The 27,045-nt window shown below is 44.3% G+C and overlaps 1 protein-coding gene across 13 annotated transcripts in view; it reads left to right on the top strand.

Moving 5' to 3' along the window:
* CAMTA1 (calmodulin binding transcription activator 1) overlaps positions 1-27,045 on the top strand; it is a 990,108-nt gene that overhangs the window by 103,885 nt on the left and 859,178 nt on the right. The window contains exon 4 of one of the 13 annotated variants that reach the window (XM_055261970.2): positions 1,054-1,601. The exons of the other annotated variants lie outside the window; for them this stretch is intronic. Within the exon in view, the coding sequence (XP_055117945.1) occupies positions 1,054-1,125 (72 nt within the window). The 3' untranslated portion in view covers positions 1,126-1,601. Of the gene's footprint in view, positions 1-1,053; positions 1,602-27,045 lie in introns of those variants that run through there. 13 annotated transcript variants of the gene reach the window in all.

The raw sequence follows: 27,045 nt of genomic DNA, 5'->3' as shown, positions 1-27,045 counted from the left end.
CCACTGGAATTAAACAGTTGTGCTGATATTCAGTTGATTTGAGGTTCGGTTGGAAATCAGTCCCAAATTTGGGAAGCAAATGAGACAGAACCCTCCACACCCCACCACATGCTTCCAGCTCATCCCATGAAAACTCATGAGCACAGTGTGGAGTATTTTATCTAAAGCCACTCCCTTTTTGACCCTTCCCCCAAAATAGTGAGGGAGAGAAATGAAAGAACAGATCTGGGGCTTGCCTTCAGGTTCACTGTGCATTTTTGGTCATTTTGGTCATTTTAGAAGTCATCTTTCACTTGTTAGGATATTACATTAATTAGGAGATGCTAGTCGTTTTGTTCATGGAAACTGGAGTATCCCTTTGAAGTATTATATTCTTCTAATCTATGAAACTGGCCCAGGAAGTAACAATGGGAAGTGCTGGAAATGGAATTTAAGAAGTCCACCTTCTTAGTCCTGTGCTTAAGCAGAGAGTCTCTAGCAGGGAGCCTCTGGAAGCATTGTGTTCTGTTGTATCAATATGTACTTAGACATGTTAATCTGAATTAGGGAGTTGATTGTACATAATGACTCCCCTGGGATGCTATGTTAGAAGAAAACCCAAAACTTAAGTAGTTTGCCGAGTATGCATAGTAAGTAAAAAAATTCTTCCAAAATTAGTGTAAATTGAATCTGAGCCTTGACCTTCTTTGAACCTTTAATTTTTTATTTGATCTTTTAAAAAAGTTTTGTGGCCTCTTAAAGATAAAACCTACAACCCAATAAAAGTCATGCTGTAATGATTGCAAAAAGACCATTGTATGAGACCCAGTTTTGGATTATCATAGGCGAAGAAGTCAGACATATATGGTTGTATATACATGTGTATAGTATGTGGGTGGGGGTAGATACATACCTGTTCATCTATATACGTATGTGTGTTGAATATATACTTTAGTTTGCCTTTACCCAGGTGTCTCCTTCTCTCTCTGCCTCTGGAAATGGGGCAAATTTTCTTCAGTTAAAAACAGAAATAGAAGCGACAGTTTTGACCCATTTTACACCTATTTATTTCAGGCTCTCACCACACACTTGTTCATGGGCGCAGCAAAGAAGAGGGATCCACAGAGCTGGAGCCATGAGGGCTGACACATTGGAATGAAAGCTGGCAGAATTCGTAGGGAGAGCTTTCCCATCCTGCCAGCCCCATGTCTGGCTTTAAGACAGTTCTATTAGTGAATTAACTGTTCTCAAAACCCCAAATTAATTTGAACCGAATGTTACTAAAAATGAAATAGAATAAAGTGACCTACTCTTGCCTCATCCGGAGTTATTAAGAAGGAGCTCCGCAGCCTGACTGAGCTCTGGAGAGCAGGGCTCTGTGCACACGCCTCCTGGTCCAGAGGCCTCCGTGACCATCCATGATACCACTCTGTCCCTTCAGCAAGCTGCCTTTTTCTTACTAGCACCTGCCCCAGCGGTGGTATGTTTTCCTGTCAGTTACTACCTGTCTCAGCAGAATGGAAGCTCCATGAGAGCAGGGCCTTTGTCTTGTCCCCATGTGTCTCCAGTGCATAGGACAGTGCTGACACAGTGCAGAGTCTAAATAAATGCTGTTGAACGAATGTGTGGGTCACTTGCGTCGCATCCTTTCTGAATGTTTTTCCTTTAACTTGCCATTTATATATACCTTTTCCAATGATAAAGCAGTGAAAGTTTGGAAAGAAGCATAAAGCTTTTGTTGTGATTGAAGTAACTGGAAGCCTAGTTCAGGGTGCTGTGAGAAGCTGCAGCATATCAGGACTTTGGAATTACGAATTACAGACTTACTATATGTGATGGTATCAGTGCCTCCTGAAGAAGTAGAAGACAGAGATGCATAGAAACATGACTCATGTCTCTGGAATACTGTAATATCGACATCTAGTGAGAGTCTAGAAAGAAACATGGAGAAATCAAAGGGAGGTAGGAAACAGGCAAATACTTAGTGGTTCTCAATTATTTAAGATAAGTTTTGGCATCAAGTAAACAAGATAAATCAAAATATTTTCTAGGCATCAACAAAGATATAGAGGAAACTTGGAGGCAATTACTTCGATAATACTAACAGAAGTACTTTTGTTCCAGATACCTCCACAGATGCCATGGTTACCCCGTCTTTATTCGTTGTGTGTTGGCATAGGCCAGAATACTAATATTGTTCTTAAAAACCTTTGAGGAAGTTTTTCTTTTTTTCTTTCTTTTTTTTTTTTTAAGCAAAGAACAGAAAACCAAGGAGACAGTATCCTGTGATATAGGCTGTTATCTCAAGGTGAGTTTATTTGTAGCACTAACTTGTGACGAATTGTTTAAAGAACTGAAACTTCTTTTTAGGTATAGCTTATTTGTCAGATTTTGTTCATTTCAGTGTAAACTTCAGTTATTTATTACACACTGAGGGAAATCAACTAAAATCAGGAAAACCAACGTCCAATTGAACTTGAGTTTTATTTTGCATAGAGAAGTAACCAGTATTTCTGATCAAACCATTAAAGCTGTTTCAGTTCCTTTTAAATAAAAGCAAAGGTTAATTTTTTTACATACCACAAAGCAAAATAAAAAAACCTTTGGTCATGATGCATTTTTTATTCAACTGATTGCTGAATTATTTTGATTATATAATCTTATACTCTTATAAAAGTATAAGAAGTATGAATTGTGGGTTGAAGAAATAAATGTAGAAAGCAGTTAATGAGGCAGAACTCACAAATCTGTATTTATAGTTTCATGGGCAAATAAATCATAAGCAGAGGATACAGATGTAAAGAAAAATTCTTGATTGCATTCAAGAAATGCAAAGTCGAACTAACTTTTTACTAAAATGGAATTGTATCGCCGCTCAGAGGGATGTGGGGAATAAAGTAAGTGGGATGTGCTTAGAGCAGCAAGCTAGGCCGCAGTGCACACTCATCAGTGTCTGCTGCTTGTCTTACGAGGATTCTAGCACAGAAGATTAAATCATGTTTTAATCATGCTTAATAAACGGTACTGTAGTTTTATTGTGGTTAATGTCCACTTCTAATTCAATGAAGAGTGGCTTTTTAAAGCAAAGGAGAAATCAACATGGCGCTCTTATATTGTGTGTGTGTAGAAGATGCTGGGATGGGTTATCCATACGACAACCCCTGTGACCAGAGATGCAGGAGCACATGCATCACTCCTAGTTTTATTTTATTTTATTTATTTTATATGTTATTTTCATAAATCTGAAGGTTTGATCAACTTACTCTTTTTAGTATATTCTGCTGCTGCATGTGTGTACCTTTAAGTTTTGTAGAATTAAATTGAAAATTTTGACCAGTAAATGCTTAAAGCCACTGTCAAAATTACATACTTAGCACTTCATTGATTTGAAGGCTAGTTTTCATTCAACATTCCTGCAGTTCGTGTGTGACCTGATTTTAAAGAGCAGTTCCATGAGTTAGTGCCCTCTGGTGGCACATGGAGGATGTCAGGCAGAAAGGGAGTCTGACCCAGGAACCTTCTGGAGGCTCTGCTGAAGACAAGCCAGTTTATAACTGGCCCTGTGATTTCATATTTTTTCATGTGTTCAGTGCTTGTCAGTTTCCTACTCCATTAAGCCATGGCCCTGGCACTGACTCAGTAACAGCTTTATAGCAAGTCTTCAGCAGCTTAGGTTGTGAGGGAATTTCCGGGTGGACTTGCTATAAGAAGGGATTACCAATGTTGAGATTTCCCATGAGGAACCAGGACATCCATTTTTGGATGCATCTCTTAACTCCCTTTTGAAGAGCAGACCATGTCACTTCCTGGGTTAAGGAAGGAAGGCTCCCTGATGGCCTTTGAGTGACTCACTGGCACAGCTTGGGGTGAGCCTTCCAGTGGGTAGTCTTTGATAGGCCATAGTTTCCCATTTTGATCTTCCCTGGAGGGCAGCCCATCTTGCCCACTTAGGCTCTTGGACAGCTTGCTTTTCTTTTCTTTTCTTTTTTTTTTTTTGAGGTGAAGTCTCACTCTATTGCCCAGGCTGGAGGGAGTGCAGTGGTGTGATCACAGCTTATTGCAGCCTTGACCTCCTGAGCTCAAGTGATCCTCCTGCCTTAGCCTCCTGAGTAGCTAGGACCACAGGTGGGGGCCACCATGCCTGGCTGATTTCTTAATTTTTCTGTGGAGTCAAGGTCTTGCTGTTTTGCCCGGGCTGGTCTTGGAACTCCTGGCCTCAAGGAGTTTTCCTCCTTTCCTCCCCAAATGCTAGGATTATAGGTGATGAGCCACCCTTCCCAGCCTGCTTGGCCAGATTCTTTACTCTTTAGGCAGACCAAAAACTGAATCTTCTCATCACTCTGAAAAGTTGTGAGACCTCAGTAAAGTCACTCTTTCTGAGTTTCTTTAGCTGTGAAATAGTCAGTTTCTAAGCTGTCTTTTGAACCTGTGTCAAGAGAGAGTTGTGAGGATGATGTGAGATGATGTGTCTGAGAGTCCTGACACATTGACCTATGCAGACTGCTACTAAAGACATTTCCCTTTCCTTCCTCAAAGGCAAGCCTCCCCACCTTGATTAAAAGGTCATTAAAAAGGAACTTTATTTGACAATAATTCCATATTTATAACGAAGTTGCTAAGATAGTTTGGAGTGCCCATAGATCCCTCACCTAGTTTCTTGTGCAATCCCCACTTTTATACTATTGAGTTTCCCTGATGAGTTTTCACGTATGTAATCTCTGTGAACTTGGATCAAATTTGGCTTAAATGCCTATTTACCACTTTGCTAAGACAAACGCTTGCGCTGAGTCCCTGAATTCCATTGTAGATATGTTGGCATTTGCTTCCAAACCATCCTTCTGGTTTTACCTTGCCCTGTGTCTGTGGTCATTTGACATTAGAATAGCCTTCTGTGATTTTCCAGGATCTTAACACCTAAATATTTTCCCTGCTTGTACAGCTAATGAGTTGTGCAGCCTAAGGAAACATGGGGTAGTTAGTTTTCATCAGTATTTCAACTAGCCATTTTTGCCATCTCATAGCTACTTCTCAAGCAATTAACAATTTAAGGTAGTAGCACCTGCATCTTCAAAAAAACAAAACAAAAGATTTTTTATCTTCAGAAATAAGGAAAGAAGCTTATTGGACTTCCCAATAGAAAGTCCACCAGTCAATTTTAATACATAGATAATCTATGATTAGCATTAGTATATGAAAAAAATAGTAGCAGCTCAGATTTTATGTACTTCTGCAGTTTAGGAAAGTGATGCCACAGACAACATCTCATTTGGTTTCTTAGCAACCCTGAAAGACCAGCAAGGAGAGCTTTGTCCCTCCCTTTTCATGAACCCGAATGTTGTAAGGGAGGCCAAGGAGTGGCCTGGCTGAGACTGCACAGCCAGAGTTAGAGCCCAGGTCCACGTGAGTCATTGTACAGACACATCCTGAGCACGAGCCCACGCACTTCTGCCATCAGGAGGCTTTGAAACTGCTGTGGTTCCCCTTTTAAAATGGCTAACCTCTACTTCAGCAACCTTATTTATGCATTCATATGCATAATAATTCTTTAATGTCTAGTAGACAATTTTCACATTTTGTTTCAGCCCAGATCTTTACTAAATTTTGTGAGATCAGCATTGTTGGGCTTGAATTAACCAAACCTCGCCATACTGTGCCTTCAGAAATCCCAGATTGGGCGGGTTGTGAGTTGATCTCATCCTCTTCCTGAGGTTGACACTACCAGCAGCATCAGCAGGCTCTGGGATAACTGCGGCCCCCTCTGAGAGGCTACATCTTGTTTGCGATCTGTGGGTTACATATTGTGCCAGAGATAAACCTTGACAGTAGAGATGTGTGACATATTTTTTACAAGAGTCACTGAGATATTTGAATGAGAAGATGATGTAGTTTGAAAAAGTGATAAATGGGCCAGGTTCTTGAGAAACTAGCAGAATGTCTTATTGAAACCTTGGGATCCAATCCAAAAACAGAAGTGTCTCCCAAGCAAATTTTTTTCTTTCTTTTTTTTTTTTTTTTGCAAATGTGGTGGGGGTAGATGCTTTTATATAAATTCTATACCTGTTTCTGTGGTATAAAAATCAAATTTTGTCCTCTTGTGCCTCAGTTGGTTGGTTTCATTTTCGACTAGGTCTCCGTTTCTAACAGCATCTCAGGTAACTTCTGAAAAATATGGGTTCAGAGGAGCTCATGTGCTGGAGGCTGTAGTGGCAGCTAGTTCCAGACTGTGAGATCTCAGTGACCACTTTGGTGGGTGTTTTGTTTTAAATCAATAATAGAGGTGAATTTGTACTACAAAGTAAAATGTATGAGTAGATATGTTTTCATGTTTTGAAGTTTTTTATCTTCAGAAATAAGGAAACAGCCTCATTAAAGAATTGTTAAAAAAAAAAAGCTGTGGCCGGGCACAGTGGCTCACACCTGTAATCCCAGCACTTTTGGGAGGCTGAGGCAGGCGGATCACGAGGTCAGGAGTTCGAGACCAGCCTGGCCAATATGCTGAAGCCCTCGTCTCTACTAAAAATACAAAAAATTAGCTGGGCATAGTGGCGTGCCTGTAATCCCAGCTACTGGGGAGGCTGAGGCAGGAGGTGGAGGTTGCAGTGAGCCGCGATTGCGTCATTGCACTCCAGCCTGGGCGACAGAGCAAGACTCCATCTCGAGGAAAAAAAAAAAAAAAAGAAGAAAAAAAAAGCTATTTGTCTGTTCTAGCCTGGCACCTATGAGTTCTGGAGCAGCACCCAAAGCCAGTTCCTGCTGGCTTTCCTAGGAGCCTCTTTGGCGTGGGTGGGCGAGCTGCTCCCTTGCAGCAGTTTCAGATGTCACTTGAGAAAAATATTTGTTGTTGTTTGGTTGCCCTTTTCAGTTGTGATGCTTTTAGGAAGTTAGGAAACGGATGAGATAGCCTGGCTGGAATAAGAGGGTGGGTAACCACTGATCTGAGATCATCCCTGTTGATAGGTTTGCAGAATTCTAAATGGAGATTTTAGCTTCACATGCACACTGAGGGGGTTGTGCATTTTCATAGGCTTATGTTCCATCAGGGTTTCTGCATATCTTGGGAGAGAGAGACTAGGTGTAGTTCTTGGCTCTGTTGGCTGGTGGGTTTAGCTGTGGATCACTTAAGCGACCCATAATCCTTGCTTTTTGTACCATTCTGTATTCCGTTTGTCAGGCTGAGAGGGAGGGGGGTTTGTGTTAATTTGTAGCTTACTGACCCTGACTGGAAGAGATTAAGATTTTGGTTGTATAATTTACATGAGTGACCAAAAATGTCAAGCCCACTCCTCACACAGATGACCCAGGCATCCAAATATTTACTCCAATGATTAGTGTCTTTCAGCCGTGGATGGGCACTTCTTTCCTTTCCTTTTTCCTCTCTGTTTTCTTTACCCACCAGATAGATTCACACTGAAAGATAAAACAGGCTCTGGGATTTAAATGCTGGAAATGAAGATCGATGCTTTCAGGTGCCTTGTGGCAAGCACAATTAAGTGAACGGAGAACTGGGGCAATTGTTTATTTGAAGGTTGGTGAGACATATGAATGAACTTATTTTTTCAGTACCCACCCATCTACCCTGAACTGAAATAGGCATTGGGAGTAGGTTTTGCATTTTCAGTTCAATTTTAAGAACCAGCCATTCACTGTGAAAGCGAAGTTGCTGGGAAGTTTGTTTTAAGGATGATGCCACTCTCTATTTCTGTGAACCCAGTAAAAATAGCATGGAATAAAATTTAATTATGCTATACTGAATATTTCATGTGGAATTAAGGGGCAAAAGCTGCCTTTAAAAAGCATTAGGTTTGGAAAGAATAAAGGCTTTGTAGATTCTTTGGAAGATACTATAATTAAAAGATTTGCTCAAATGTATTTTTCCCTTTTTGAAGAATTTAAAGAAATCCATCCCTCCCTTCCTAAATTGATTACCTCTTAAGCGTCAGCCCTTCTTGGCAGTAAATACGGTGAAGCTGCCGCTATGCTGATTTGACGGCTTCTTTCTGTTAAATGTAAAATAGTTTTTTAATCTTCTGATTTAGATGTTTAATAGAAAGTATATGTTTGACTTGCTTTGGTTTCTGCTGAACCTGTATTTAAATCCACACAAACAGTTTGAATAAAGTGAAAACATCACTGGACTAGCTATTTTAAACATTTCAGGATATAAGAATGCTAAATGGGGGTTCCTTTTAAAAATAGAAATGGCGGCTTGCATTTACATAATTACTGCTAACTAGCACAACATTTTAAATGGTGACAAACTCAGGGTAGAAAAAGTATCTGTTTTAAAAGCCTGGTAAAAGGAAGCAGAAAATGCTTTGTGAGCAGCTGCTTCAGATGGAGGGTCTTTGCAAAGCCAGGAGACCACGACTTTTCAGTAGGGAGGGCGAGGTCAAGGGAGGAGGCAAGACGTAGCTCAGGCAAACTTCTTACAGGCCCTCAGCTGGTGCGTGGGCCTGAACTCACCCACCTTTCATTTTGAAGCATGATTGTAAGTATTAACACTTCAATCTGCCTTGGTGTTTGGACAGGGTGCAGTGTTCTCTGTCCGCTGTTAAAAGTTGTCAGGTGAGGGTTGAAGTTCAAAGTTGATGAAAGAGCATGGAAGAATATTTATGAACATGAAGGCTAAGGTTGACTTACACAAACTCATCAGTAGTCCAAGCCAGAATCTCAGGATTGTCCTTGATTCTGCCCTTTTTTCCCCATCCCAGACATCCATCTTTCTCCTTCCAAGGTACATCCATCTTTGCACATCTCTGCTAGTACCACCCTAGTCCAAGCCACCTTCTTTTCTTTGCCTGGAGATCTGTCACATTTTCCTGTGTGGACTTCCTGTCTCCAGTTTGCTCCCCTTGCAATAGATTCCCCATGCACTAGCCAGGGCAATCTATGAGGAATGTAAATAGGATTCGGTCACTAGCTTAAATCCTACAGTGACTTTCTATCCATTTGGAGTCCGGTCAGCATGAATAATCTGGCCCCTGCCTCTCCATTTCCTACCAGGTGCCCCTTCCCTCTAAGCACATTGACCGTTCCCATACGGGGAATCCGTCAAACATGATTCTTTTTTGCATTCACTGTTTTCTCTACCTAAAATGATTTCCCCTCCTCCCCATCTTTGTGTGCTGACTCCTTTGTATCATTGAGGGCTCACCTCAAATGTTATCTCCTCAGAGAGACCCTCCCTTGATAGCCTGACGACAGGTGATAGTCCCCTGTCACTCTGTCATGTGGCAGTATGGTTTTCTCATAGCATTTATTACTGTCTGAAATTGTTTCTTCTTTTTCTTCTTTTTCTCCTCAGCTCTTCCCCATCCGACTAGCACTTTTAGGGCAGGGGCCCTGTGTGTCTCCTTCTCAGCTGTGTTCTGAGCAGTTAGATGTACCTGCAAGTGCCCAGGTATCCATTGATTAAATCAGTGTGGGAGCGGAACCCTCACTAATGCCCAAGGAGAGCTCTCACTTGGTGAACTGGCTGCCTAGAAGCTGCTTCTCAAATTCTTGCCCACATTTTTTTTGAACCGTTTGGGAAAAAACTGCTCTAAACTTTGCCTTTTAGGGTTGAAAGTTGAAATTTGGGGATTCACAGAATGCTTGTACTTAAACAGAATCAGCCTGTGTCCCTAGAAGGACATGAAATTCCCCTAGTTTCCCCCAAATGAGATGAAAAGATAATTTCCTAGCATTCTTGGTCCATAGTAGGAGTTCACCAGTGGTGATCTGCCTCTTTGTCCTTCCTAGGGCAGTGGGATGGCACTGCTTGCCTTTGCTGAAGACTGAATTTGAATTCCCTCAGACCCAGCCTTCGAAGCCAGATAGCATTTTCTGTGATTTCTCCTATGGCGTGTCTGGCCGGGATGCTTTCTGTGTCGAATGTTCATTTTGGGGTTAGGTAGCAAATCTGTTAAGATAGAGATATTTGCAGAAATCTAAACTTTGGTCAGCCACTTTTTGTTTCATTGGTTTTGCACCTGGCAACATCCAAGGGTTCAGGAGGAAAACATGGTAATGGCTACTGATACCTAGGCAGTTGTGATTCTTTTCTTCTCTAAAGAAGCTGACGCAGAGGGTTCAATTAACTACTTCCGAGGAACCCTTTGCATCAGCTTCCTTAGGGAAGAAAAGAATCACATTTCCAACTCACTGAGTCTCAAATGTATTATGCCACTCCAAGCTATATGTTGAAGTATTTACTTTGGTCTTGAATATACTCGTTGGGGACTGGATTGTAGAACTCAGGAGACCCATCTGCTTGGCAAAAACTCCCCTGTGCAACTTTTCATTCTTGTTGCTGTCTTTATCAGGGCATTATTACAGTGATTGGGTTGTGCAAGGAGAAACAGTAACTTCCTAGTTAATTTATAGTGAAATGGACCTTTTTAGAACTGAGACCTAGAGATAAAGCCGTGGAGCTGGAGGATTTCAGTTGCTTTTGAGTGAGCATCAATTCGTTCGACTAGTAAGAGAACCTCTCCCTTCTCATGTTTGACAAGAGCTGAAGATGCCTCAACTCTGCTTGGTTCCCCACTTGCCCTAGTAGAGAACAGGCTCAGGTAGGAGGGAACAAACAGGATGAGCACAGGCAGAGTCAGGAAAGGGCCTGGCCTATTCAGGATCAAGATGTGTGAAATAAAGGTGGGAAGATCGGGGTGGAAAATGGGTTTTGACCAACATATGGATGGTCTTGTGTGCAAGAAGCATGTAAGCACAGCAGATTGTGTTCCCATGGTGACAAGCTGCTGAGCCAGTGTGTGTTTAGGGTCAGCGTGGGGCGGGGAATAGTGTTGGAAGTCCATGTCAGTCATTGGTTTCCTAGTTAGTGCAAACTCAACAAGCCTGTATTTACTGGAAGCCATTTTTCTCATAAGATTAACACTATGAGGAACCATCTACTATATATACACCCCCAGATTGTATATCGCTTTTCTGATTTGACTTTTTGGCTGATTGCTTTTGAAGTTAATGTGGTTTAGTCAACTGAAAGTTCTAAACATCTCCCTTTACCTACCTGGTCAGTACTCCTGGTGAGTTTTTGAAAGGCAGTGCCTTTCCCACAGAGATTGATTAGAAGTTAGTGTGTGCAGTACACTTGACCCTATGTTTGACACACATTCAGTGTATGTGGTGATTATTGTTTGAAAATGAAACAGGGCCCTCTGATGGAACCTGAAAAAGTGAGATTGGCACTTCTAGATGGATATATGGGTTGTGTTTAACTGCTTTGAATGTTAGTAAGGGAAAAGTATCCACTTACTATTGTTCATTTCTTTTTTCCCAGCCTTAAGAGCCAAAACGATTTTCTGCCCACAAACGTCTTGGTTTTCTTTTTCTAGCCTGTCTTTTCATGGCTAAGATATTTGCAGAACTTTCTGGCTAGCCACCAGTCCATAACTTTTTCTCTTCTTTGCAGACACTGTGTTTAGTGATATCTGAAAAACCCTACGAATCCAAAGTTGTTTACCCTACAAAAGTTGAGATTCCAGTTCATTTGCTAACCTGCAGTTTCTTATTTCTTGTCTTGGTACTTCAGTTGGCTCATTAAATGTTTCTTAAAATTGGTTGAGGAGCTTAAATATTTGTTAAAATTGTAGTGTGTCCTGATTTAGAGAAAACTAATTATTATGTACATCTTACTAGATCCATCTGTTGCCCATTCCTCAGATACAGTGATAGAAGGAGATAGAAATTCTGGGCCGGGCGCGGTGGCTCAAGCCTGTAATCTCAGCACTTTGGGAGGCCGAGGCAGGCAGATCACGAGGTCAGGAGATCGAGACCATCCTGGCTAACACGGTGAAACCCCATCTCTACTAAAAACAGAAAAAATTAGCTGGGCGTGGTGGCGGGCGCCTGTAGTCCCAGCTACTCGGGAGGCTGAGGCAGGAGAATGGTGTGAACCCAGGAGGCGGAGCTTGCAGTGAGCTGAGATTGCACCACTACACCCCAGCCTGGGTGACAGAGCGAGAGTCCATCTCCAAAAATAAATAAATAAAATAAATAAATAAATAAATAAACAAACAAACAAAAGGAGATAGAAATTCTGTCTTCCAGGCAGATAAGTTAAAGTTCATAGAGTGTGAGAGAATGGGCTCATAACGGAACAGTTATCCTGGGTGGAATTGGTGCTTCGTGATGGTACAGATGCTTTCTAGGGGTATGCTCAGGAAAGATACTGGAAAGAGATTTTCCTAAGTCTCATCTCAAATGAGCTTTGCTTTGCTTCAACTGGCCGAACTCAGCAGGCCCAGCTAGCCTGATTTCCTAGAAGGACCTCCAGCCTCTTGTTGCCTAGCCGACCTCCAAACAGGTAGCTGGCCAACATGGGGCCCCCTGGTTTGTTTTATTTTGTTTGATTTTTTTTTTTTTTAAATGGAATAGATGATCTAGACCTAGCACCAAGGTGCCTCTGTCTTCCGTCACCTTCGTGTACCTGAGTACCCACAAGCTCGCCTGTGGATCTGTAGGAAAACCAGGTAAGTCTCTAGGATCTGAGGTCATCTGTACTGTGGATGCTTCTTCAGGGTGGGGAGGGTTTGCTGCCATTGACAGCCCTGCACCATCATGGAAGTGTGCCCAGTCTGCTTCTCCATCTTTGATGCACTGTGGATGATAAATAATCATAACTGCTGTGTGATGGCTGAGAGGGATTCCAGCCAGTGTGTGCTAGGTTATAGTGTTTTCCTGATAGATGGAGCCTATTCTGGGAAGCAGCTTATTGTCTCACGTGAACAGGCTTTCTAAAATAAATGACTGCTTTCTTAATATTTTGAATCATTTTCTTCAGCACATGTTTTGTTGCCGTGGTTTGAAAGCTTGCCAAATATATGCCTTTGCACAACTCCCTGTAGGGCTGGGAATACAATCAGACCAAACAGTGTGATTTAAGGTTGAGCGTAATTGGGAATTCAGCAATCACTTGCCTTGTATTCGATGGAATGGCGGTGGAGTGCTTGAGAGTTACTTCTCTGTTAAAAAATTATGTGTATAACACACACACACACACACACGCACAGTTTCACTATCTCTTAATAAAGTTGTATCTGAAACCACTGGGCAAAAATAACACTACCATGATAAATAATTGCTTGATTTTTGTGATGGAGGCAGGAATTAATTTCAACAAATCATAGCAGTTGATACTATAGATATGACTGAGGACTTAAGTTATATAAGGTTGCGGAATGGAAAAAAATCACGTGGTGGCAGCAATACATTTTAAACACAAGCCCTTGTCAAGTCCATCGGTTGATCTGTTTCCTTGTTTCTGTGTACTTTAGTAATTGAGCCATAAACTTGGTGAACTTGGTGTTGCCTCTCTGTTATACAAGCATCTTTGGATTTTACATTGCCAACACTGTGCGTGTTTGTTGCTGTTGGATTGTCAGTTACCTATAATTGAGACCTTTTCATGGGTCTCTTTGCTGGTGGGAAAAATGCTGTCAACAGCCCCACTACCTGGAGCTCTTTGAAAAGTCACATGTGAAACCCAGAGTTTGTTTACCAGGCTGAAAGAGATCACTTTACCAGAAGCTTACAGTAAATATCCAGATGATAGAGCCTGGAGATACACTAAACATCTGCTGCTTCATTGCTTGGTACATTGGTAGTCGTCAGGCCTGCCACCAGCACTGCAGACTGCACAGGACACAGAGGTGGTGTGTGGAAGGGATAACTCTGAAACTGTGTGTAAGTTATCATAGCCACCAGAGTTTCTGGATGGTGGCCTCCCATTCCCGTGCAATGAGACAGCCTCCTGTCATCCCTTGTAAGATGGTGTTAATCTGACAAGAAAGGGAAGTAAAAACTCTGAGGTCAGAATTCTAAGTTTTTTTTTCTGGAATTTTGAACACTTTCTAATAATTGAAAAGCACCTGTTTTTTGGAGTTTTAGACAGTCAAATTAATCTAACTCCAGAGTTTAGCCTTTATTTGCAAACAACGTGATTATGAAAAACCCCATGGAATCCATATACAAAAAAACCCAAGCACCTGTGAGAATAAGTGAATTCAGCAAGACAACAAGATACAAGATCAATTGTATTTCTATATATTAGCAGCAAACAATTGGAAGAGGAAACTTAAATATCAGTACCATTTACCATAGCTTCAAAAACTTAAAATACCTTAGAATAAAACTAAGAAAATGTGTAAGACCTCTATGCTGAAAACTACAAAATGTCTGTGAGAGAAATTAGAGAAGATCTATATAAATGGAGGGCTATACCATTTATTGAAAGACTAAATAGATGTCTGTTTTCCCTAAATTGATTTATGAATTCTGTGCCATCCTACTCAAAATCTAGATAAACTAATTGCAAGGTTTTTATGGAAATGCAAAAGATCTAGAAAGACCAAAGCAATTTTGAAAAAGAGCAAAGCTAGGAGATAGCCTGATTTCAAGACTTCCTGTAATGCTACAGTAATCAAGACAGTGTGGTATTGCAAAAAGATGGACATATAAATCAATGGAACCAAATAGAGAATCCAGAAACAGATCCACACATAGATGCTCAATGGATTTTTGACAAAGGTGCAAAGGGAATTCAATGGAGAAAGGATAGTCTTTTCAACAGATTGTAATGGAACAACTGGACATTCATGTGCAAATAAAATGAACCTCAATCCATACCCCATACTGTATATAAAAATTAACTCAAAGTGGATCATAGACCTAAGTTTAAATCTATAAGCTTTCTGGAAGAAAACATGGGAGAAAGTTTTCGTGACCTTGGGTTAGCAGTGATTTATTAGATATGGCACCAATTGCGCAATCCGTAAGAGAAAAAACATTTGTCAGACTTCCTAGAAATTAAAAAATCCTCTTCTTCAAAAGGTACTGTTTAGATAATGAAAAAACAAGCCACAGACTGGGAGGAACCTTTGTAAAACATACGTCTAATAAGGGATCCATAATGTATGAAGAACTTTAAAACCTCAAGAATATGAAAACAACCCAATTTAAAAATGGGCAAGAGAGTTCTATAGACATCTTAGGATACACAGATGGCAACTAAGCACATGAAGAATGTTCAACAGCGTTATTCATCAGTGAAATGAAACTAAAAACCACAATGAGATACTGGTACACAGTTACTAGGGTATCTTCCCAAAATAAAACCAAAAAGACCATGGTAATACCAAGTGCTGGTGAACATGTAGAGAAACGGAAACTCTTGCCTGGTGCAGTGGCTCACACCTGTAATTTACCCAGTACTTTGGGAGGCCGAGGCAGGTGGATCACTTGAAGTCAGGAGTTCAAGACCAGCCTGGCCAACATGGTGAAACCCTGTCTCTACTAAAAGTACAAAAATTAGCCAGGCATGGTGGCGGGCCCCTGTATTCCTACTTGGGAGGGTGAGGCAGGAGAATAGTTTGAACCCAGGTGTTGGAGGTTGCAGTGAGCAGAGATCATGCCACTGCACTTCAGCCCGAATGACAAGGTGAGACTCTGTCACACACACACACACACACACACACACACACACAATAAATTTAAAAACCTCTTGGACTGGCTCATAGGAACGCAGAATGCTACAGCCACTTTGGAAACAATATTGAAATTTTCTTATAAGTCTACACTTAGGAATCTTACAAATCTGCATTTACAACATGACCCAGCAATCCCACTTCTAGGTATTTACCTAAGAGAATGAAAAGTTATGCACCTACAGAAATTCATATGGGAACATTTACAGCAGGTTTACTCATGATGTTCAAAAGCTGAAACAACCCAAATGTCATTCAACTGGCCAATGAATAAGCAACTTCATTGGAGTACTACTCACCAGTGAAAAGGAACAAAGTGACACAACATGGACTAGTCTCGAGTGCATTATGATTAGTGAAAAGAAGCCAGACTCAAAAGGCCACGTACTGCCTGATTCTGTTTATGTGACCTTCTGGAAAAGCCAAAATTATATGGGAAGAAAACAGATCAGTGGTTGCTGTGGACTGGGTATGGGGGTGGGTCAATTACAGAAGAGCACGAGGGAACTTTTTGAGGTGATGGAAATTTTCTGTATGGTGATTGTGGTTATGCAACTCTGTTTGTTTGTCAGAATGTATGGACCTGTGCACTTTGAACAGGTAGTTCACAAAAGAAGTTATACACATGGCCAATAAACATGTAGAAAGGTGTTCAACGTCAGGGAAATACAAGTTAAAACCACAGTGAGATGCCATCTATTATTAGAGTGGCTAAAATAAAAAAGACTATCAACATGCAATGTTGGTGAGATTGTGGAACAACTGCAACTCTCAAACATTGCTCGTTGGTGTATGAAGTAGTCCAACCCCTTGGGAGACTTGATTGGCAGGTTTTCTTTCCTGAAATTAAACATACATGTACACCATGATCCAACAGTTCCACTCTTAAGTATTTACCTCAGGAAAATGAAAATATATGTTCCCAAAAGAACTTATGTAAGAATGTTCATATAAAGCCAAAAGTAGAAACAGCCCAAATATCCGTCAATTGAAGGATGAATAAATTATTACAGTGGTATACTGCTGAGTAATAAAAATGAACTACTGTTAACCATATGGATGGAGCTGAAGAACAGAAGGACATACCCGATGAATGCATTTAGATAAAATCCAAGAACGGATGAGACCACTCTATGGTGATCAAAAATGTTTTCTTAAGAGTAGGGAGGGGAATTAACTGGAAAGAGGCAAGGAAGCTTTTGGGTGGTGGAAGTGTAGGCTCAGTCCCATTTTGGGTAGTGATTACGTGTTTATACACTTGTTAAAACTCATCCAACAGATTAAGATCTATACATTTTATTGTATGTTAATTATACCTTAATTAAAAATATATTTAAACCCACTTTTACAGCTGTTTTATTGAATCCTAAGTTTATTTAGAACCATTTATTCTGTTGGATCATCATTATGTGCATTTTGCATAACCCAAGTTTCTATGTGGTGCATCTTGTTGGCATTATCCAGTATTTTACTGAAGCACGAGGAAAGACTCAGCTTGTGATTGTGCTCTTGGACATGGCTCAGAGCTTCAGAATATCAAAGGAACAGGTGAGTAACCCATGTTTCTGACCCTGGGTCCTATAGGACCTGCCTTTATTTACCAGTTCACCATCTGTAGAACCTCAGTGTTACGAAGAAGTTGAAGACTTTCCATATGCCTAATCTTAAGGGGCAACCCTTTCCAGAAACTAATGTAGCTGGAATTCATCATTATGGATTGAGCTGGATGGGTGGGAAGGAAGGAACGGTGTGGACAAAGGATTGGAAGAGAGGCCCTTGCTCCAGTTTCCTGTGGACATCGCAGACCTTCTTTTTATCTGTACTCTCCATGGGCACTGTCATCGTTGGGCAGGACTTCTATCATTACCACTCTGTTGATGATTCCCAAATTATCTACAGTTTGTTCCTCTCTCTCGAGTTCAAATGACATACCCAGATATTTATTCTACCTTGCTCACTCTACTCAGCAATGTGCTGCCATTCTCATTTTGTGTAAGTTTCTCCTGGCCCTTCCCTGGTACTATTTTCTCTCTCCATTTCCCTTCTCATTCTTTCCTTCACCACAGAAATTGTGCATCTGCCGCCTCATTCCATTCAATAGGCACTTCTCATGTTAGAATTCACTGAACACTCTTGATTATTAAATCCCATGGCCTCTTTTCAGCTCTCATCCTTCCTGGCTTCTCTGTAGCATTTGTTGATGTTAGCTGTCCTTTTCTTGAAAGAAGACCTGTCTCTCCCTCAGCCCTGGGACACCGTCTTCCTGCCTCACCACTTGGTCCCTGTCCCTTTCATGGGCACCCTCTGAGATGGCTCTCCTGAGCTTTATATTCTTGACTCTCTTTTCTTTTACTAAGAGCTCTCTGGATCTCTGGACTGTTTTCTGATTTAAATTTCTGTTTATCTGCCAATGACACCCACATCTATATATTTAGGCTCTCCTCCCCTGCACTTTAAGCCTTTTTTTTTTTTTTTTTTTAAATTTTTGAGACAGGGTCTTGCTCTGTTGCCCCAGGCCGGAATGCAGTGGCATGAACACAGCTCACAGCAGCCTCAAACTTCCAGGCTCAAGCAGTCCTCCCACCTCAGCCACTCGATATCTGGAACTACAGGCATACGCCACCATGCCCAGCTAATTTTTTTTTTTTTTTTTTTTTTTAGTTTTTGGCAGAGACGAGGTCTTTCTATGTTGCCTAGACTGATCTCGAACTCCTCAGCTCAAGCGATCCTCCCGCCTTGGTCTTCCAAACTGCTGGGATTACAGGTGTGAGCCGCCACACCTGGCCTAAGCCTTTGTTTCATATTTCACGCTGAACACTCCAACTTGCTGTGCGTCCAAAGCCAAACATTCTTTCTCCAACAGGTTATTTGTGTGGTTTGGTGTGTGTCCTGAGGCCAGTGGCCCACGCTTGCCACTCTGGGGTCCGCCCTGTTGCTGTTTGGCACTCCCTGGAGTCATGAATGAAGATCTATAAATTCCGCCTGTGAACTTCATGTTTTCTCCCATCTTCTCCATCTCTGTTGCCCCAGCTTGGGCCCTCATGAGCCCCCAAACTATTCCTGGGTCTCCTTGCCTTGTTCCTCCTTTTTTTTTTTTTTTTAAATTTTTTTTTGAGATGGAGTTTTGTTCCTGTTGCCCAGGCTGGAGTGCAATGGTGCAATCTTGGCTCACTGCAACCTCCACCTCCCGGGTTTGAGCAATTCTCCTGCCTCAGCCTCCCGAGTAGGTAGGATTACAGGTGTGCGCGACCACACCTGGCTAATTTTTGTGTTTTTAGTAGAGACAGGGTTTCACCATGTTGGCCAGGGCTGGTCTTGAACTCCTGACCTCAGGTGATCCACCTGCTTCGGCCTCCCAAAATATTGGGATTACAGGCGTGAGCCACTATGCCCGGCCTGCTCCACCTTTCTTTACCATCTGCCTCTGTCTTGCCCCACCCTTGCCACCAGCCCCGCTTCCCTCTCATAATAAAGCTTCGGCTCCTTAAAATGACAGTGGAATCCTTTGTCCATGCAGTCCCTTGGCCTTTCTGCACTTGGATAAGGCTTCACATTCAAGTTTCAGTTAAACTCTCCCTCTGTATTGTCTGTGCCCCTGCCTCCTGCTTTGCGTTTGCATTGTGCTTTGTCTCTTATTAATAGTTCCTGCAAGTATCTGTCCTCATATGTGGAGCTCTTTGGGGATAGTGCCTGCATCTCTTATTGCATGTTCTGGGGCCAGATGCAGGGCCTCATACACAGAGTGTGCTCGGTACAGGGTTGCCAGAGTGCAGAGTTGCTGCCGGTGGACCCTAGGGGAAGTGCTGCTTCATCCTCCCTGGAGTGGCTCCTGCTGCTGGTTCTGTGCCTGCAGCTCCCACACATGCCTCTGCTCCTTCAGATAGATGCCCTGAAGGGATGTGGAGCTGGTGTTGCCTGTGGGAACGTTGAGGCTCTGGCCACAGGAGCCCAGCACCTGCTTAGGATCGTGAGCCCTCCAAGTCGCCCACGATCTTTTCTGACAAGCCAGGAGCGACTGCTGTTTTATCTGGAAGCTTTCCAGTGTGTGATGCTAAGAAGAGGGATTCCCTCTTTCATGTCATGTCAAAATGTTCCTGGCGATTGATACTCCCAGGTCCTCCTCCTCCTGGCAAGATGAGGGAGGAGGGAGAAGAATGGGGAGAAACCCCCTGCCAAGGGGTCTCTCAGGAGATAGAGGTGCCAAATTTGTATTAAAGGACTATGTCTTCCCAATGCTGAGCCCAGTGCATTTGTTGTGACTAGGCTACTGATGCTAGCTACTTAGAGATGGCAGAAAAGGCTCTGGTTTTCCTTCCTCACTGTGGCAGGGCCGTGGGTAGTGGCCCTTCTCTCAGCCTTAAATCAACCAAAGAAGAGGCTCTATCCTAGACTGGCTCTACCCCACTGACACAGAAAATCAAGGTGGCGGCAGGTGCTGCAGGCAATGGCGGGAGATGTGCCAGGGACTTTGGCCATGGGAGCAATGGAGTTGGGCACTTTTAATTGCTACCTTTAATAATTACTGTTCAAGCAACAGAAGGCAAAGTGGAATTGTTTCAAAGGCAAATTGGAGCAACAGGAGCTTGGAACTTGGCTCAGAAATGTGTGCCTTCCTTCCCCACTCTGGCTGTTGTTCGAATATACTTTTCATTTAAGTTTCCCTCCCCCTCATTTTTGAGTGCAGCAGTCTTTTCCCTAAAGGGAGTGAAATAGGAAGGTGCTAAATGAAATATTCTCATATAGTTATTATTTGCCTGGGGCCAGTTCAAGTTTCTAAAGTAAATCAAAATATGCATTTTAGCTAAGTTTAAAACCTTTCTGCCTTAGCCATGTGGGCAACTAAGGAGAAGCAGTTGTGACCCGCTGTAGAGGTAGGAGCTGTTGCCTCTCCCATCCCCGGCGTCCTAGCCCTGTGACACAGCCTTTGTTCTCTCGCAGGGACTCTCGGGTCTGAAGAGGAAATTGAGATCCATCTTTGGGATAGGCAGACATCATTTAAGGTCTCAATATTTAAATATATGTGATTTGTCTGTTCTAATTGCTTTTTAGTTTTGTTTGCTTTCTAAAAATCCGGTGTGTGGTTTCCGCTGTGTCCTTGAGTTGGTAAAACAGTAAGAGTTATAGGATGTCCTGGAGGCCGAGCAGCATCATCAACATTCAGTATTTGCTGAGTCGCCAGACATCTGGGCTCTGGGATGGATGGAGGGACATAGTCCCTGACCTCTAGGAACTTTGTTGTAAGGAGACATGGCAAACGAACTTGCAGTCTCAGCAGCAGCTCTCCCAGTGCCCCCTCCTGCCCTCCCCCCACCGTCCCGTATTTCTACACAGGGTGCATGCAGAGGTTTTCAAGGGTGTGGGTTGCTGCAACTTGACTGAAGAACACTTCCCCAGCAGGGCATTCTCCTGGGGGAGTTTCAAATGAAGGCAACTGAGGAATTCAGTGAGCCAGGCACCTTTCAGGGCTTCATGGGACTCCTGCTGAATGGTGAGCCAGTGGTCCCCTGGGTCGATAGTCTCTTCCCAGTAAGACTGAAGGTTCTGAGTCGAGCAGCAGGTACTGGGCCAGCCTGCCTAGGGAGTAAGGACAGCTACCCCTGGCCTGGGAGGAGTGCCCTCAGCCACTCCAGAAGTAGCGTGGGCACGTGCCCCGTGACTGGCAGACCAGTCAGCCCTCGGTGGGGCCCTTCCTGTCCAGCCCTTCTGCTCCTGCCCCACCTGGGAGCCAGTGTGGTCCTCAGACCTGGCGCAGTTCCAGCCCCTCCCACCCCGCTGTTGTTCCTGGCTGCCCATCACAGTGTCCACAAAACCCAGAGGCCTCCCAGCCCTATTGCCGTGGTGGTCTGCCTTCTGGCTCCCTCGCCAGCCTCGTGGCCTCACATCTTGTCACTTTTTCCTTGCCTACTGGAGCCAGGCTGGCCATTTTTTCTCCCTCAGACGTGCCAAGTAAGTTGCTGTCCCTTCTGCCTGGACCCCCAGACAGTGCCCACCCTGTGACCTGAGAACCCCTTCTTTGCTCGTCACCCTTTATGAAGAAGACATCCCATCTCTTTCTGCCTGCATCATTTTCTTCCAGGCGCTTAATGCTATCCGTCATCATCCCACGTCCCGTCCCCTCCAGGGCGCCAAGGCACACGCAGAGGGGCCATTACTCCCCCTCACTCCCTTCACACCTCTTGTGTCCAGCAGTGCCCACGGCAAGCAGGCTGACAGGCCAGGGTTCTTGCCTTGTTTCTCCACCATTCCCTCTGCTCTCAGTTTATCTCCTGGCTCTGGAAATGCCGCCCGCTGCTCGCTGCAGAGGTGAAGCCAGAATATTCAAGAAGTATATTTAAAGTAAAAGTTGAGCATGCTTTCCCCAAGAAAAGGTTTTCATGTCAGTGAACTGGCAACGCGATCACCTCCTGACGGTCTACTATCAACTGGAGGCTCTTAGGAAAGCGGCTCTGTCACCTTCTCCAGGGTTTGGTGCAGCCCATGTTCATAGTTGTGAATTATAGTCCTCGTTCCTTTTCTTGGGGTAGAGAGTTAGGGAAATGGACATGAAATTTTTAAAAAATATGCTTGGTTCAACTTTGATAAAATACCCTTCAGGAGACTCTGGGGGTATGGCATTGTGAGCTCAACCCCAGAGCTAGGTAGGAGCCTTCGTGGAAATGCTCCTGGCTTCACCTCCCCTGCAGCTGCTCAGTGGGACAGTCTGTGCCAGGGCTCCTGAATGTGCAGTTCTCCACCAGGAGCTGTTATTGACAAGTAAGTGTGCAATATTAATTTAGCCAGATTCTGGCATCTTCAGAATCACACATGAGTATTGAGAAGTCATGGCTGAAACTCCTCGATCAATTTAAATTTAATTAAAAAGCATCGAATCAAAGAATAACATGGCAAAGTACAATAATAACCACAAGCATCTGCGTCATTTTATATCATAATCCTTTTAAAATTTTTTTTCCAATGGTGACAGGTAGGATTAAGCAGGCTGACTTGCTACATTCTCTTCTACTCCTCAAGAAAACAGGATTTCCTGGCCTCTAAAAGAAAACTCAATTTATTTGTCTGCTTTGATCATCTAAAGTATTAGATGTGGACTGGAGAATCCTTGGGACTTAATAATTTAGATGAAAGGATACACAAAGTCACCTAATACTACTTAATAATACCTAATACCTAATATTTGGATACAGTATTTCTGAATTACTTCAGAATACTTGCGAATTTCTAAGCAAAAGTATAGTTATTTCATTCTCAGGAACTCCCTAAAAATGACAAAGAAGTGCTTCTGGCTTCACGAGCGAGGTTGGAAGCAGGCACAATCTGGAAATTCAGAGCCAGAAAAGGCCCATCTCCAGCAGGGGAACAGTTCTCAGGTTGAGGCCAGGGGCCTCTACCCTGCAGTGGGCTCTACAGCAGACCCTTGGGCTGGCAGACACAGCAGGCAGTGGAACTGTGCCTCACAGGGGTTTGGCTGTGTGGGATTGGCGCAGCTCATGGGCTGTGGAGGGCTCTGGTCTCCTAAGGGGCCTCTGCCTGCCTGTGAGTTTGCAATGTGGGACTAACTGGAGCAGGTGGGGTGACCCACAGGAGGTGGCCTAGGTACATTCAGCTCTGTCCTGGACTGATTCTGTGACCTTGAGGGTGAGCCAGATACAATTAATCTGTGCACAAAAAGACTTGGGGAAAAAGACTCCTGAATGAACTTCCTGGGTCTCCCGGTTTTCAGGCTCAGCTCTAAGCAAGGATAGTGGTGACTTTTGGCTTCGACCTCTCTGGTGTTAAGCTGAAGCCAAGGAAGTTTTCCCGCCTCTGCATGTACTTCGGCTGGTTGCCCCAAGGGTGGCCCAGCCTGTATGGAACTCTCTGGAGCAGCTAACCTGGTCCAGGTCACCAATCCTGAAAATCATTTGGCCTTTCTCACAATGTACCATTGTGGAATTTGCAGCAATCCTTATTTGCTTTTGGCTTTATCTATATATTGACTAGGTGTTTGGGTCCAGGCCAAGCCACTTGCTGTCCTCTTGGAGTTGACATGCTAAGGCACTAGTACCCGTTGTAGGGCCCAGGTGGCTGCCCAGCAATGCAAGGGTGCTTTGTTTATTGTCTTCCTGCTGGGTCATAATTAAGGTTCACTATTCAAATGATTCCAAAGCCTTCATGGGCTTGACCTAGGTGACCTGCTGGGTTGAAAGGAAAAGCTGTAGTCTCAAAACACCAGTATGGCAACTGTTTTTTTCTTCTTTTTACCCCAGTTTTCTTCCAGCGTCTGCGTAGGCACAGAGTCACCTGGGTGGCTCTGAACTTTTTAGCCAGGCTGGAATGTAACTTTGCAGGCTTCATTCCCTCTACAGAAATGTTTTTGCTACATCGGAGGCTCAGCCCATTTTTTGAGGGGAGCAGGTTGGGGAGGGAAATGCTGGTCTTGTTTCTTGAAAGGAAAATGCTAGTGTAACTTGACTTGGGCCTGAGCTGTTGGAAAGCGGGTCTCTGCATACCTTGAGTCCCTCCAACATGTCACTATCTGGGAAGGTCATTGTGTCCTTGCAGTCCATCTTGTGCCTTTTCTGTTTATAGAGCGCAGCAAACAGGGTCAGGAACCCATGCTGAATATTTAATGAGGAAATATTTCAAAGGCAGAGGTGTGCTTGCCTGTCATCTAGTGGGGCTATATGTGGGAACCCAAGGTTGCTGGATCCATGGAGCTTTGGGCCCAGGCCCTGGGCTGCCAGAACCCTGTGGCTGGACTTAAGCAGCTCGGAACCTTCTGCTGGGAGTGCTTTGTTCATAGTTGCTCAACAGTGAGGAAATGGAAGTGGTGGGCAAGGCGTGGACTTGCCAGGGAGCTGTGTGTCCCCGTTGCTCGCATCCAGGATGTCATCCTAAATTGCAGTACATCTGCTAATGAGGAGACAAGGTGTTACCTTCCGTTTGGAGCAGCTGCATTAATTACATCCTCTCAGACATCCCCTGTGCCTACCACTCCTGGGCGGCTTCCTTTGTTTTAAATTAATAGACCAAATTGGAGGGAAAGAGGGGAGGGTGTCCCTGGAGACCAGGTGCCCTCTGCTCCTTGAACGTGGTGGGGATGTGAGCTCAGGACCGGGAGCTGGTGGCAAATGGCAGGCTGGCTCTGTGAGGTGGTCCTTGGAGGAAGTCGGGGCCCTGGAGGCCACTTGCATGAAGGAGCCCACTGGAGCTGAGAGGACAATACCTGTTGTCAGCTCCTTCAACCTCCCTGTGACCTTGTGGGGGATGAGGAGAAGGGGCTGAGCCATCCTCCTGCCTGTGAGTAATTATCGTCAACACGGAGAATGAGATATTAGCCACAAAGCCAGAAACCAGAAAACAAAGCCCCTGTGCAGTGTCTTCCTGTGTTTGAGCCATCTCTGTAAATGATCTTCATGTTTGAGCCATCTCTGTAAATGATCTGTAAGACAGGTAGACCATCATAGGGCTGAGAAGCCCCCTGTCCGAGGCCAGATCCACCCCTCCCTTTACCAAGTCCCCCAGAAACCCCACTGGTAAGGTGCTGGCTGAGCTCCTCATCTGAAAAATGGGAGGGCCGAGAACCAACTCTCTGGTCTCTTGTGGAACGTAAATTAACAACTTCGAGTGATTCCCTGGTGTGTTTCCTCGCTTGCTGTCTGTGGGCTCTGTCCCGTGGACCCTGCATCTAGCACATTCCTGGCACACACTGAGGGCATGGGAGATATTTGATGAGCAGCTGAATGTGACAGTGATCTGCACAGTGCTAGCTGCTAAGATCAGCTCCCTTTGTCTTCCTGAATCCCTGCTCTCTTTCCCTTCTTTCTCTTTTCTTTCCCTCCCCTTCCCTCTCCCTTCCCTTCTTTTCAGGCTATAGCCGAAGGGTGGAGGTTGTAGGATCCCCAGATTGGTGGGTGGCTGTAGTGCGACGGGCCTGGAGGGCTGAGCAGTGTGAGCCTGGCCTAAGGAGCATAAGACAGACTTGCTTTACTTTTGCAGCTCAATTGCTTGACTTTAAATCCCTGGATTAGTGGGTTTCATAGGCGCCTCCCCAGGAAGTCTTGCACAATGGAGTTCATTGGCTTGAGTAGCTATAACCCTGAAGGTCAAGTTCTTTCCAACTGGCTGCTTCAGGATGCTTAGCAGGCCAGCGGGGTAAGCAGCAGTAACATCCCCTTTTGTTTCTGAGTGAGAAATTATTCCCAAGAAGTCACCAAGTGTGAAAATGTGTGTTGTCTTGCTAATGGGACACTAATGAAATATTAAAGTGGCTTTCTTCCTGTCAGTCTCCTGGGTACCACTCTATCCTCTGGATTTTAGTCTGTCTTTACATAAAGAGCCCCAGGGAATTAACATTTCTTGGTACTTTTCAAAATAACCTTGGTCTTTCTCATGCCATAGTAGAGAAGTTCATGTTTCCGTTAGATAACTGTCTAGCTTGGGGAGGGGCTCTGTCCCTCCGCAGGGGAGGAGGATTTTGGTTGGCCCTCCCAGCAGGCATCCGCCCGGAGGACAGGCTCCTCCGGGCGGATGCCTGCTCCCAGCTGCCTCATGCCCCACCTCTGCCTCCCTCTCAGCAGAAGACTACCCCAGTTCGCAGGGGAGACGCTGTCATACTGCCCCATACTGAGCTTGGGCTGGGAGCCAGGCATGCTGCCTGCCTCCACGCCCGTCACTGAATCCTCCCACTACCCAGTCGGCAGCTGGGAGTTGTTTCTGTTTCCACTGTGTGGGGAGAGAAGCTTGGGCACCAGGAGGTTGTGTGGCCAGTCACAGAAGCAGGATTTGAACCCAGCCCAGGCCCTGTGAACTCCACCGCCCTGCCAGCACCTCCCTGTTTTTAGCTACAACTTGGTCTCCCCAGGCTGCCATCAGCATGCTGTGATCTTGAGTGATTTACATGATCTGTGCTCAGATTCCTCCACTCTAAATAAATTCCCTAAGTGCTTTCCTTCCTCTTCATGTGTGTAAACACTTCTGGGGACAAAAGGATGTGGAGGAAGGGGTCGTATTTTAGAGGCCAGTTTCTCCTTTAGGTCCATGCCCTGTCTTTGCCTGGTGGCCACTGCTTGGCCCCAAGTCCCCTTGACCTGGAGGGTGAGTTGGCCTCCCCACCCTCCGCTTGCTCTGACCCAGTGTGTGCAGCGCCACATGGCCAGACTGTTTCCATCAAGACGGTCAGAGCTCTGCTGAGGAGCCTGCAGAAACCTCCCAGATCTGCCTGCCTTTGGGGTTCCCTGGCCCTCCAGCCTTGTTGGGGTGCCCTCCCCAGCAGAGCCATCATGGTAACAGAGGCATTCTTCCCCCAGTGGTCAGCACTCTGCTTGACCCCCTGCGTGGGGTACCTTGCCTCCCTTTCCCCCTGTCCCCAGTTTCCTCCTGCATAGACTCAGATTGACTTCTTCCCAGAAGTTTCTTCCTGCCCTGGGTGCTGATCTCTTCTTTTCCTGAGTATTTTCAAGTAGCTTTATGGATGAGCATTTCTGTTTGATTCAGCACAAACTGTGCCATGCCAGGCCCTGTGCTCAGTTCCAGAGATGGTGCTGAGGAAAGTCCTCAGGAGAGAGATTGTGAGAGGAGAGGACTACTAGACGCATCACAAAAG

The sequence above is a fragment of the Symphalangus syndactylus genome, chromosome 22 (genome assembly GCF_028878055.3).
Source record: "Symphalangus syndactylus isolate Jambi chromosome 22, NHGRI_mSymSyn1-v2.1_pri, whole genome shotgun sequence".
In the NCBI taxonomy this organism is placed as follows: domain Eukaryota; kingdom Metazoa; phylum Chordata; class Mammalia; order Primates; family Hylobatidae; genus Symphalangus; species Symphalangus syndactylus.
This window is presented reverse-complemented; position numbering and strand designations above follow the sequence as displayed.